The sequence below is a fragment of the Meles meles genome, chromosome 10 (genome assembly GCF_922984935.1).
Source record: "Meles meles chromosome 10, mMelMel3.1 paternal haplotype, whole genome shotgun sequence".
In the NCBI taxonomy this organism is placed as follows: domain Eukaryota; kingdom Metazoa; phylum Chordata; class Mammalia; order Carnivora; family Mustelidae; genus Meles; species Meles meles.
In genome coordinates this window covers 82632294-82646349 of record NC_060075.1, presented here as the reverse complement: position 1 = coordinate 82646349, position 14056 = coordinate 82632294, and the positions used below count along the sequence as shown (strand labels likewise).

Genomic DNA, 14056 nt, shown 5'->3' with positions numbered 1-14056 from the left:
ATGGAATTATAGTAGAATTACATTCTAATTCACAATTACAGTACTATTTATAATTATGCATACAGATCTTGAAGACTTAATATGAAAAAATGTAAAAAATTCATTAATTTTCATATTGAATATATGTTGAAATGAAAATGCTTTTAGAGACATTTAATTAATAAGAAATGTTATCTAAAATAGTCTTGCCTATTCATTTGTACTCCTTTAAATGTAGCTATTAGAAAACAAAATGCACATGCAACTTACATATGTGAAATCTGTATTTATGTTGGAGAGCACTGCTTTAGAACTATCACTGTTTGTAAAGTAAATTAATTGAAACCGTATCATCCACTAGTAAGTACATTTTGGAAGAGAATAAAGTTAAAATTAAATTAGGACTAGAGGCAAAAATAACTCAACCTCTCGGAGCCCTTAAATTCTTTTTCACACATACAGAAATATCTTCTATGTAGGATTGTGATGGCCAAATAAGATAATAACTCACATATAGCAACCATGGCATAAGTGCTTGATCATATGATACTAAACTTTTCCTTCTATTCTACTACATAATCTATTCTGGGATTTTGGAAAAATTCAGTTTTTTGTCAGGAGTATGTCTCAGACTTCTTTAGTAATTTCAAACACGCTAGCACTATTGCTAGGGTGGAATGGCAGACATATTTTTCTCTGAATATGTCCAATGTCAAAATCTCTAATTCTCTGAAATATATAATTTTTTTCAATTACATATAATACCTTTCTTTAGTTGTAGAAAAATTTAATATGTCAAAATAAAGCTATACCAGGAAACCTGTTTCTCTAAGTTTTTAATAGTTAAGTGGATATTTAAGGTATATATGTCCATGAAGATGGTCACTTACTAATTTTTCATGAACTGATGTTAATAATTATGAGAACACAATCATATAATGTACTATTTGAAATACTAGATTTGCCACTTAATTATGCACTGTCTTATCAAGTTATACAGTTGTTTTTTCAACATGACCATATCATCCTTGAAAGTGAAGCCAAGGGGTGCCTGGGTGGCTCAGTGGGTTAAAGCCTCTGCCTTCGGCCCAGGTCATGATCTCAGGGTCCTGGGATTGAGTCCCGTGTCAGGCTCTCTGCTTGGCAGGGAGCCTGCTTCCTCCTCTCTCTCTGCCTGCCTCTCTGCCTACTTGTAATTTCTCTCTGTCAAATAAATAAATTAAAAAAGAAAAAAAAAAGTGAAGCCAAAATGTATGCCCATTTTTTATTAATGTCTCCCATGGGCACCTACCACAGAACACATCATAAACATTCAATAAAAATGTGCTAGATTGAATTGCTTATTTAAAAGTTTGGGGGCACCTGGGTAACTCAGTCAGTTAAGTGGCTGACTCTTGATGTCAGCTCAGGTCATGATCTCAGGTCAGGCTCCCAGTGGGGAGTTTACTTTAGGATTCTCTCTCTCCTTCTCCCCCTCTCGCCTCCTTGCTTTCTCTCTCTCTCTCTCTTCTATAAATAAATAAATCTTTATAAAGAAAAAAGGTTGTTACATGAAGGGAATATACTAAGTTGAGTTGCACAGAAAAACAAATCTAATATTTTTATTAGCTTACTATAATGTGTAAAAGAAATGAAAGAAATGGCAATGTGCATATCTGAATATACTATCTGCTGTTATCACTACATATTATGTATTGAAAGAAAGATATTTACACACCTGTGTAAGTCTTCCATGTTCTTCTCCCACATCGAACATGTTAGTCCAGATCGGGTTTTGGATAAATTGCCCATGTAATTTTTGCCATTCCCACGATAACAATCTAAACATAAAATATATGAAAAGGACTGTGAATACAAGGAAGTATAGAACAAAAACATTTATTACAAGCATGCAAATTCATGAAAGTCAACATAAAAGTTGACAACACACTCTGTACAAATCAAAGACACTCAAATATTTCAGATTAAAGTGTCTTTATTTTCAGCCAAATTTCTTCTTCCTTAAAATAAGGGTTTATGAATTTCATTACAGATTTTAAAAATAATCAAAGAAAAAATTAACGAGTGGCCCTTAGGGATACCAAAGAAATGGGAATTTTTAGAATGACATATATATTTCCCAACATTTTCTTTGGAAAAATTTTCTCCACAGAAAAGTCACAAGAATGATAAAATGAACACTCATATACGCGTCACATTTATTGTGTTTGGGTTTTTGTCTTTCACGAGATTAACATTCTGAGTCACCCAAGCCAGCTGTTTTGCAAATGCTCTTTAATTCCATTTTGTCTGATTGTTCTCTCATGATAAAAATCAAGTTAAGGACAGGATTAGGGCATAGGAGATATATTGTCTTTTTCAGAGCATTTTATCTCAACATCTGATATTAGTTTGTTCCATTGTTGGTGGTGAGTTTGATAACTTGGTTAAAGGATATAAAGGAAAATTGTTGGGACCTCTGAGACTGAGTAAGTATCTTAGTTCCAAAGAAATTTTCATAAAATGGCTTAGGCATACTGTGATTACTTTTGCATGAATCAAAAAACTAGGCTGGTTTTAAAATAGTTGTTTTGGGGGCATCTGGGTGGCTCAGTGGGTTAAGCCTCTGTCTTTTGCTCAGGTCATGATTTCAGGGTCCTGGGATGGAGCACTGAATTGGGCTCTCTGCTCAGTGGGGAGCCTGCTTCCCCCTCTCTCTCTCTGCCTGCCTCTCTGCCTACTTGCGATCTCTGTCTGTCAAATAAATAAATAAAATCTTTAAAAAAATAGTTGTTTTTCAACTTCCTACATTTCTTTATTGATTATCATTTTTCTGCAAATAAGAGTTTTTCCTTCTCTTCTACTCCTTCCGTGTAAGTATTCTATTACTACCACTGGTGCCGCTGGAGCCACTGCTGCTACTACTACCAATAGTAGTGCCTGTAGTAGAAGTGGGACTATGCACAGAGACTCTTATGGACTCTTTGTACTTGGTAGGAGTTATAATCTTACTCCTGTTGCTCATTCTGATGCTCAAAGTTATTCCAAAGTTAGCTGATGGAAGCTACTTTAAACTGACCTCTGTGCCTTTTCTGTGTCCCATGTGGTTTTTTCACTTTTTTTTAAATGAGTAATTTATGTTTTATTAAACATTGATAGAAGTGTCCATATTCCTAATTTTAAAATAACATGAAAAAGAAGTCAAGTTCTTCCAAACGTATTGAGTTGCAGTTCTATATTAAAAAAAAAAAACACTGTTCCAAATTTTAAATTAATAACACATATTCAAAAAGTGACTACCTTAAATATTCCTGATTTTTATATGACTGAAAACTGTAGATTTGGCCATAAAATGTTATCTACAAATATACATCAAGAGTATTTCTGTTTTGGGGCGCCTGGGTGGCTCAGTGGTTTGGGCCGTTGCCTTCGGCTCGGGTCATGATCCCAGAGTCCTGGGATCGAGTCCCGCATCGGGCTCTCTGCTCTGCGGGGAGCCTGCTTCCCTCTCACTCTCTCTGCCTGCCTCTCTGCCTACTTGTATCTCCCTCTGTCAAATAAATAAATAAAATCTTTAAAAAAAAAAAAAAAAAGAGTATTTCTGTTTTAAACTTGGTAAACCGGACGCCTGGGTGGCTCTGTCGGTTACACATCTGCCTTTGGCTCAGGCCATGATCCTGGGGTCCTGGGACTGAACCCCATGTCGGGTTCCCTTCTTCTCCCGCTGCCCCACCCCCGCTCCTGCTTGCTCTCTCTCTCTCTCAAATAAATAACTAAAATCTTAAGAAAAAATAAGAAAAATAACTTGGTAAACCATAGTCTATCATCATTGCCTTTAAATATGCTTTATAATCATAATAAATAAGTACAAGTCCTAATAAAATTTTTAAATAAATAATTTAATAATTTATTCAAGAATTAATTAAAATAGTGAAAAAGAAATACAATAAGTATATTCAACAGTAATGTTTTCAAATCCATAGGTATTTCATAATAGCACTGTAAGGAATTAGTCTTAAATATAAAAATGCAAATAGGATAAGATTTGATACACAAAACATAGCAGTCATTCCAGCACACAATAAAATTGCTTTCAGAAAGCATAAACTTACAAAATTCATTGCTCGTACATAAGCAGAATGTAATAGTGAAAACATTTTCCTCTGATGGTGTTTTGTTTTGTTTTTGTTTTCTGATATTAGGAAAGTTTAAATATTTAGTTGTTAGATAAATTCTTACTTAAGAAAGTAATTGTGAGCCTGACGATTCAGAGACCTGTACCCCTGGGGCAAATAATACATTATATGTTAATTTAAAAAAAAGTAATTGTGCAGTGCAATATACTAGTATTACTTTTTTATACATTTTTGGGTTTTTTGCATATATTTTTCTGTATTGGAGGAAGAGATCCTCCTCACCACCATTGCACTTTTGTTTTCTTTTTTTAAATTTTATTTTTTCAGTGTTCCTAAATTCATTATATACCACACCCAGTGCTCCATGCAATCCATGCCCTCCACAATACCCACCACCAGGCTCACCCAAACCCCCCATGCTCCCCCCAAAACCCTCAGTTTGTTTCTCAAAATCCACAGTCTTTCATGGTTCATCTCCCCCTCTAATTTCCCCCAATTCACTTTTCCTTTATTTCTCCATGCCCTGATGTTCTCTATGCCCTTTTATTTGAATAAAAGCTATGATATATATATTTTTCCTTCTTAGTAAACTTTTTATTTTAGACTAGATTTAATTTATAGGAAAGTTGCAAGTTGGTACAGAGAGTTCTCACATACCACACACTTTTCCCTACTTTTAATATCTTAATGATATTAAAATGATAGATTTTTTTGTAACTATTCAAGCATACTGATGCATTATTAACCGAAGACAATATTTTGGCCTTCATGGTCTCAGAAATATCTTTAGTTGTTAACCTAATATCCTTTTCTGTATTCTAGGATTTCACATTTTACATTATATTTAGTTGTCATGTTTGCTAAGGCTCTTCTAAATTTTGCAGTTTTTAGATTTGCTTATTTGATGACCTTGTCAGTTTTGAGGAAAATTGGTCAAGTATTTTTTTTTTTAACATTTTTTAAAAGATTTATTTATTTGGGACTCCTGGGTGGCTCAGTTGGTTAAGCAGCTGCCTTCGGCTCAAGTCATGATCCCAGCGTCCTAGGATGGAGTCTCACATCTGGCTCCTTGCTCAGCAGGGAGCCTGCTTCTCCCTCTGCCTCTGCCTGCCACTCTGTCTGCCTCTGTTCACTCTCTCTGACAAATACATAAAATCTTAAAAAAAAAAAAAAAAGATTTATTTATTTAAGGAGGCAGGGGCAGAGGGAGAAAAAGAATCTCAAGCAGACTCCCCCAAAAGGCACAAAACCTGACATGGGGCTTGATCGCACTATCCCATGACCTTGAGATCATGACCTGAGCCAAAATCAAGAGAGGGATGTTTAACCAAGTCAGCCCCCCAGGCACCTCCGGCAAGTTTGTTTTGGGGGGGTTTTGTTTTGTTTTGTTTTGTTTTGTTTTTAATGTCCATCAGTTCGGTTTGTCTGATGTTTACCTCATGATTAGATATGGACTATAGGTTTTTAAGAGGAAGACATGAGGTTTCTTTTAGTACTTCTTTACTTGCTAGTTAAAGATATTCCAGCCTCATCCTGTTCTTTTCTTGCCCCAGGCCTCCTGGAATCATCAGTGTCTCCAAGGGACCTTTATTTGCTTTAGAGATGAAAAGTGAGCAGAAGATAAGAAATAAGTGCCAAGGGTGCTTTTGTTATATGTGAATTTAAGCAGGGAATTTATATATACATTTTTTTTTTTTAGAAATCTTAACGTATTTTGTTCATTACTTAAGTTTTTCGGTCCTTAACTTTTTAGTTTCCAGAATTTTTATATATTAAAAATATTTTCTTGGGGCGCCTGGGTGGCTTAGTGGGCTAAAACCTCTGCGTTCAGCTCAGGTCATGATCTCAGGTCCTAGGATTGAGCCCTGCATCCGGCTATCTGCTCAGCAGGGAGCCTGCTTCTCCCCCTCTCTCTGCCTGCCTCTCTGCCTACTTGTGATCTCTGTCAAGTAAATGAACAAAATCTTAAAAAAAAAATTTTTTTCTTTATCTATGATATGCATTTCAACACTTATTTCCAAATTTGTCATTTGTCTTTTTATTTAAATATGGGTTTTAGAGGCACCTGGGTGGCTCAGTTGGTTAAGCATCTCTCTCAATTTTGGCTAAGGTCATGATCTCAGGGTCATGAGATCAAGCCCAGGGTTGGGCTCTGCAGTGGGAATGGAACCTGCTTAAGATTCTCTGTTTCTGGGACGCCTGGGTGGCTCAGTGGGTTAAGCCTCTGCCTTTCGCTCAGGTCGTGATCCCGGGGTCCTGGGATCGAGCCCCGAGTCGGGCTCTCTGCTTGGCAGGGAGCCTGCTTCCTCCTCTCTCTCTCTCTGCCTGCCTCTCTCCCTACTTGTGATCTCTATCTGTCAAATAAATAAATTAAAAAAAAAAAATCTTAAAAAAAAAAAAAAGATTCTCTGTTTCTTGGATGCCTGGGTGGCTCAGTTGGTTAAGCAGCTGCCTTCGGAGCAGGTCATGATCCCAGTGTCCTGGGATCGAGTCCCACATCGGGCTCCTTGCTCAGCCGGTCTGTGTGCCTGTGCTCGCTTTCTCTCTCTGACAAATAAATAAAATAAAATCTTTAAAAAAAAAAAAAAAAGATTCTCTGCCTCCATCTCCCTCTGCTCCCCCCAACCCCCACGTTGCTCCTGCTGTCTCTCATGCTTTTTTTTTCTCTCTAAAAAAATAAATAAAGATAAATGAATGACTAAATAAATATATATCATATTATGTAATATTATATAATATACATATAAGGTGTATGAGTGTGCACAAGCATTTGCCTTGGTAAGTTTTAAATGTAGTTAATCGTTTTTGTTTTTATTTTTTCTTTTACTGCCTCTAGACTTTGAATGTTAATTAAAATGCTTTCACCATATTAAGTTAAAAAGGGATTCTTCCAGGTTTACTTCTAGTATCTGTATGGTTTCCTTTTGTACATTCAGATATCTTATACGTTTGGAGTTTATTTGGAGGTATACTATAAGGCATGGATTTAATTTTATCATTTATAATTTTATCCATTATTATACTTTAAAAGTTCATTTTTCATCTAATGTTACATAGTGCCACATTTTTAATATACCAAATCTCTGGAAGGGGTCTGTTTCTGCCCTCTATGTTTTTTCCAGTTGTCAATTTATTTATTGCACTAGAACTAAAGTCTTACTTAACAAGCTGTTTATAAAATGTTTTAATATCTGATAAGGTTAATTACCTGTAATCAACCTTACTTACTTTTCAAGATTTTCCATAGTATACTTACGTGTTTATTCTTCCAAGAGAACTACAGAATCAGTTTGTTTGGTATCAAAAGACTTATGGATCTATTTATTAATATCACATTACATTTACAAATTAATTTAGGTATGGGTGCCTGGGTGGCTCAGTCTGTTAAGCATCTGGCTCCTGATTTTGTCTCTGGCCATGATCTCAGGATCTGAGATCAAGATCCAAGAGCCTGCTTAAGATTCTCTCTCTCACTCTCCCTCTACCATTCTCCTGCTAGCACTCTCTCTCTAAAAGTTAATTAATTAATTAATATTAGCTAAGGTAGAATTGATGTATTTATGATGTTGATTTCTCATATCAAGAACAAAGGATGCTTTGTCATGTTAAAGTACAATTTTGGGGCTTTCAGTGGTGATTTTAAAATTTTATTACATAGATTTTGCACATCTCTTTCTAAATTTATTTCTGTTTCTATCAGTTTTGTTGCTATTATATAATTTTCCCCTTAACTAAATCTTCAAACTCATATATGAATGCTATCTTCATGAATTTTTTATTATTTGACTTCAGTTTTAAAAGTACATTACTATTACATCATTTACATAAATAAAGAACTTTGGCTTTTTTACCCAATATACATGCTTTCTTATTTATATGGAATAATATCTCCAATACAGGGTTAAAGAGGAATATGTTAACCTATGTTAACTTATATTTTAGAATGTTAATGAGTAAAGACAGTATACATTCTAGCTTTCCTTTTTAACTTCCTAAGAATATCTGTAATGTCTCCCCATCAACTATAAGGGATAAATGCTTTTGTGTATGTGGGCATGTCTATGTGTCTATATGTGTATATGTTAAAATGTGAATATATGTTTTAAGGCAGTCTCTGTCTCTCTGTTTGTATATAGATAGATATAAATATAGATAGATGTTAGATAGATATAGATAGATAGATATAGATAGATAGATAGATAGATGTGTATAGTGTGTATATTCCAGAAATGCTTATTTGGGTACTTTTATGAGAAAGGAGTGAATTTTTTAATAGGAATTTCAAAATTTGTTGACATTTATTATATGATCATTTTTCTTAGATCTAAGATGAATTATGTTAATGGGTTTCTAAAACGGAATCATTTTTTTCTTAGACTAAACTCTGTTCAATCATTATGTATTATTTTTTAAGTTGCTTTATCAGACTGTTTACTCAAATTTCATTTAAAATTTTTATATTCACAAATAAGATGTTTACTTTTTTCCTGTGTTACCTTAGTCATATTCAGGTACTAATATCGTAATGTCATCACTACTGATGGAAGTTTTACTGTATTTGTTGAGCTATATATCAGTATATGTAGCATTGAGATTAACTGGTCTGTGAATACATCTAGGGAGAGTATTTTTTGATGGAACAGTTTCATTAATAAATTTCCATATTTCTTCTGTAAGAATAGGTCTAATTCTTTGACTAATTGAATTGATCAGTGTCAATTCAATTCAAATAATTTAAGTTTTCCTAGTAAATTATCCATTTTGTTTTTATTTTCAAAATTTCTTACATGAGGTTATACAAAATAGTCTTTTATGTCTTCTAATTTTTCTTGTTTCAATGGTTATTTCCCCTTTGATAATTACTATCTTATGTTTTTGTCCTTTCTCTTTTTCTTGAGTCAACTAGCTGGTGATTATCTATTTTGTTAATTTTTTCAAAGAACCATCATTTTGCTTTGTTCATTAATTTTATCATTATTAGTTCCAGACTTTACTAATATCTGATTTGTCTTGGTTTTCCTTTTTATACTGCTTTTGGTTTACTTTTTTTCCCCAACTCTAAGTTTGAAATTTCATTCACTTTCTTATTATTAATGATATTGATATAACCATTTAAAGCTGTGAATTGCATTCCATTTACTACCCTAATTGTTTATGATATCATTTGATAAGTTATGTCTTAAAAGCATTTTTAAAGAAAGTCTGTAATTTCAGTTTTCATTTTTAATAGTTATTTGATATTCAGTTGGAAGAGTATTCATATATATCCAAAATTCAGATGTTGCAAGATTTAGGAAAAACATTTCTAACTCATCAGTCTAAGTGTTTATATGGAGAAGGATAAGAGCAACATCCTTTCGTGTTCACGTGTGTGTATGTGCATGCATGCATACATATCACATATTTAACAATGCATACCAACAGCTTGGCAGTATCACACAATGGCATAACCATTAAAATTTCACAGCTTTATGTTGGATTAGCTAACAGTGTCTCTTAAGTGGATGTCTTCATTTTTTACTTGCCCCACAAAACGTAGCACATTGTTGCATGTATCAGGTATAATATATTGTTAAAAAAATATAATATATTGTCAAAAGTAATGGAAAGCTCATTTTAAGGAAGGTTGTATTTAATCCCAGCTGTGCTAATTTAATAATTTAGGCAAGTTATCTAAATTTCATAAAACTACTTTCTTCATCTATTAATTTCTACATTTACTAGATAAGCAATAGCATTGGCTTAATTTGTACAATCTAAAATTCTCATATTCTATTACCTGACTCTTTAGTAAGTGATATATATGTACATAAAAGCATCTTAATATACATAAGAAACTTATTAAACAATTGATCTAATTTGCCTCTATCTCAAATTATCAATTCATGTTTAAATGAAAAAGACAGGGATAAAGTAGATCCAGGTGGTACTAAACCTCCTTTAAACATTGGTTTTGGGGCACCTGGGTAACTCAGTGGGTTAAAGCCTCTGCCTTCTGCTCAGGTCATGATCTCAGGGTCCTGGGATCGAGCCCCATGTTGGGATCTCCGCTCAGTAGGGAGCCTGCTTCTCTTCCTCTCTCTCTGCCTGCCTCTGCCTACTTGTGATCTCTGTCAAATAAATAAATAAAATCTTAAAAAAAGTAAAAAAAAAAAACAACACTGGTTTCAACTTTATTTCCAACCGACCTTTAAAATCTGCCAAAGAACAGTGAAATTAACTGAAAAGGGACTCAACCTCTCTTCCCTCTACAACTTTTAACAGTTGCTCATGAAAAATGGCACTGCAGAAAAAATTAAAGGATGGAAGGAGTATGTACAGAATAATAAATCTATGAAATGGAGCTTTAATTTGGCTTGGGCTTTTTAGGATGATTTATGACTAACCATGACCATCATAATTAAATTTATGGGCAAGAATATGATTATTTAAAAATCATAACCCTCAATTCATTATATACTAATAAATGCCCAGATTCCAACATCATCATTAACCTTTGACAAATGATTTCTTTTTTAAACCTATTTCAATATGACTTTTCTCTACTGCTGCTCCCTGAAACAATGATCTTCAATGGCATCTATGTTTCCCAGTACAATGGTGATTTATTCCAAACCCCACTGCTATACATCATCTCCACTGCTGACCCCCAGGTCCACATCACTCTCCTCTCTTTCCTGAATTACTGAAACAGCCACACAATGAATTCTCCTGTTTGGGAGAAGTTGTCAAAGGTTCAGAAATTATGGCTGTTTTCCATAATGCACCCAGAGTCATCCTGTTAAAACTTAAACCAAACAGATCATCTAATTTATCTTTTCGGTACCATGCAACAGAGTCCCTTCTCTTTCAGAATAAAAATGTAAATCCTTCCAATTCCTCTAAGGCATATGCAATTTTAGTCCAACTCTTCTCAAACCACATCCCCTGTGACTCTACCCCTTGCTCTGTACTGGCCACAGTGATGTGCTTGCTATCTCTTTACCTTTCAAGAACTGTCCCATCTCATGCCATTTGCACTTGCAAGTTTCCTCTACCTCAAATGCTGTTTACAAGTTATATGCACATGGCACATGCTGCTTCTTCCAGGTCCTCCTTAAGTGTTCCCTTGGTATGCCAGATCTTCCCATACCATTAAAATATGAAATAACACCCCGTCCTCTAACCCTGGGACATTTTTCTCTCTGGCACTTACCACAAACTAACTCATTCCCACTTCTATTTTGCTTGCTTTGTTCCTGTTTTCTGTTTGCTGGAGTTTCTGGAGTTCCATGAGAGTCAGAGAATTTTGTTGTGTTTACTAGTATATCCCCAGTGTCTAAAACAGAGCCTGACACTAGTATAAGCTTAAATAAATAATTGAGTGTTGAGCAAAAGACTGTATAAAAGAAATGCAACTTCGGACTTGGTGATTTTGTTTGAGAACTAGCAAAACCAGTGCAACAAGAAGTAGGTCTCTCTTGAGGCATTTCCCCTGAATTTAATCGTGCCCACCCTGCAAAATGTCAGCTATTACCTTGTCCACTTGACACATCACATTTTGGAATTTGGGAGCAGTAGCCAACTCGGATGTTTGGGTCAGTGGTAAAACACCAGGGTGACTCAGCCCCATCTGGATTTCGGCAATAATTTTCTCTTAGGTCCCTATTGAGAATAAGCATGTTAATGTAAATTGCCAGAGTTCTTACAAATGTTAAGTTAGCGCTATTAAATTTCTAGAATCCCAGAATGCATGCATGTTTATAAATAGAGTTCTAAGTTTTAGATTTAGGATAGTTACAACAATTTAAAATCCAGTATACACAACTGACATTGCCCACATTACTGAAATAAAGGCTGTCAGATGTCAGTATTCTCTTCATTCCACAGGCCTGGAGTTCCACACAAACACTATTGCTTCATGAAAGGGAAAAAAATAGTACCACTTCATTTTTCTCACTCATTCTCAACACTCAGACTCTCAACTATTACAATTTTTAAGAACTGGCCTATTATTTATTATGTTTTCACAGGCCATATGTAATGTAGAAACATCTATCTCTCTTTGCTGAAGAAAGGCTATTATGAATAACTGTTAACAATTTTCATTTAAAAATGGAAGTTCTACCTATCTAAACATTTGATACAAAAAACCACAGTAGCTATTTCTTCCTTGAATTCCGTACTTTTTTTTTACTTAATTTGCTGCATAGATTTCTTTCCCTTACAAAATACTTCTTTATTGATTCACAAAAGTTATTTGAAATCTTTATAAATATTTCTATAAAATTAAGGCCTTTATAATACAGAAAACTTAACTGTAGAATAAATTGTCAATGTAGTAAATGTACATCCTTTATTTTAGCAGTGATTTAATTAACACTGAAACTTTTCAACAAGGAAAGAGTCTATACTAATATTCTCTATATGTAAAAGAATTTTACCTTAACATAGGGTTCACATTAGATAAAATGTGAACTTCATTATTTACTCTTCTGAAAAATGTTCTTTAATTTGAAACAAGCATGGGTTTTCTCCTCATAGACCCCTGGCTAGTAATTTAACAAAATTAATAATCAGTATATTAGAAATTGCCTTATATATATCACTTAGGTCCAATAAGAAGTACTACAATTTTATTAATACCCAAGTTCACCATTAGAAATGGAGAAATTTTTTAAGGAAGAAACTTAGGTTTTGCTGTAAGATCAACAAGTTAAGAGTTTATCTAGTCAAAATAGATGCTGACACAAACTGTGTTATTTAAGATTATGAGAAGAGTGATTGCCAATAGTTACAGCCACTGGACAGTAAGCGTTCATAGTTACAACTCATATTAAAGTCATTAGTTTTCTTATAAAATTATTAAAATTATTAAGATAAATATCATCTTCTATTTCTTTTAACTAATTTGCACTTACATTTTAAAAATTTATGTTGGTATAAAATATGTGCATTGAGTTTTACATCAAATTTACATAAGTTTGCTATTTTAGATGAATAATTGCTTAAATTCTCTTGAAAATTTGTGCATATACAATTTCTTACTTGAGTATTATTACCAGTCATTAGAAATTAACAAAATAGTGAATGGCACTGACACTGTCTCCTCTGTTTGTCTTCACTAATCATTTGTCATTTTCTTTGCTTTCTCTACTTTGGTATTTATTTCTGAGGTGTGAAACACATGGGTCAGGAACAGAGAGAACTGCTATGAAGAATATGAGGGAAGCAAACTTACAATGACAAGTAAATAGTTGTTATAAAATAATGAAAATATAATAACATGACTATTTACTATCTGAGCAAATACATTGAATTGGCTGAAACAAACAAACAAAAACACTACCTATAAAACATCTCCTCTCTCCAGTGGATAGGCCAACTAGTGCTCATACTTCCCCATCTTGAAATGTTAAGCTCTCTTATTAAAAGCCAATTATATAAAGCCAATATATGTTATTTATAGGTGCTATTTCAGCAAAGCCACTATGAATGGCACGTGTGTTATAAGTTTCAAAAGCAATCATTTTATGTTCCTCATAACAAGGTGGACAATTTAAAAACACATGGCATCGTGGCTGTTCTGTGTAGCAAAAGTCAAGTGGTGAAAAAAAACAGCCACGGAGAAGGTACATAACAGCAATATAATTGATAGTCAAGAGCAGTTTCTTTGGCTTGATTCACCTAAACAATTGGTTTACTTTCCCACTCTTTAAAGGAAATCTGAAACAGCAGAAAACATATTTAAAATTTTAAAAAAATAATATTACTTCAAGGTCAAAAATGTCTCAGTTTTTACATTGTTGAGTGAAATCAAGGCATGCCTCTTCTTGTGAAAGGAAAAAAATATGTAATTTCCCTTAAAATTAATGTGAAATATTAAGAAGGCACTAATTTGAAACTTGCCTGGTTATCATTACCATTAATGATTTATTAAAGACACCTGCAAAATCAAAGCTGTGATCAGAAAACTAGGGATG

General features: G+C 33.8%; 1 protein-coding gene across 4 annotated transcripts in view; it reads right to left on the bottom strand.

Annotated features, from left to right (window-relative positions):
* HGF (hepatocyte growth factor) overlaps positions 1-14056 on the bottom strand; it is an 83189-nt gene that overhangs the window by 27907 nt on the left and 41226 nt on the right. For all 4 annotated transcript variants that reach the window (XM_046021190.1, XM_046021189.1, XM_046021191.1 and 1 more), the window contains 2 exons: positions 11611-11738; positions 1697-1799 (listed from right to left, as the gene is read on the bottom strand). In XM_046021190.1, coding sequence (XP_045877146.1) covers positions 1697-1799; positions 11611-11738 — 231 coding nt within the window. The remainder of the gene's footprint in view (positions 1-1696; positions 1800-11610; positions 11739-14056) is intronic.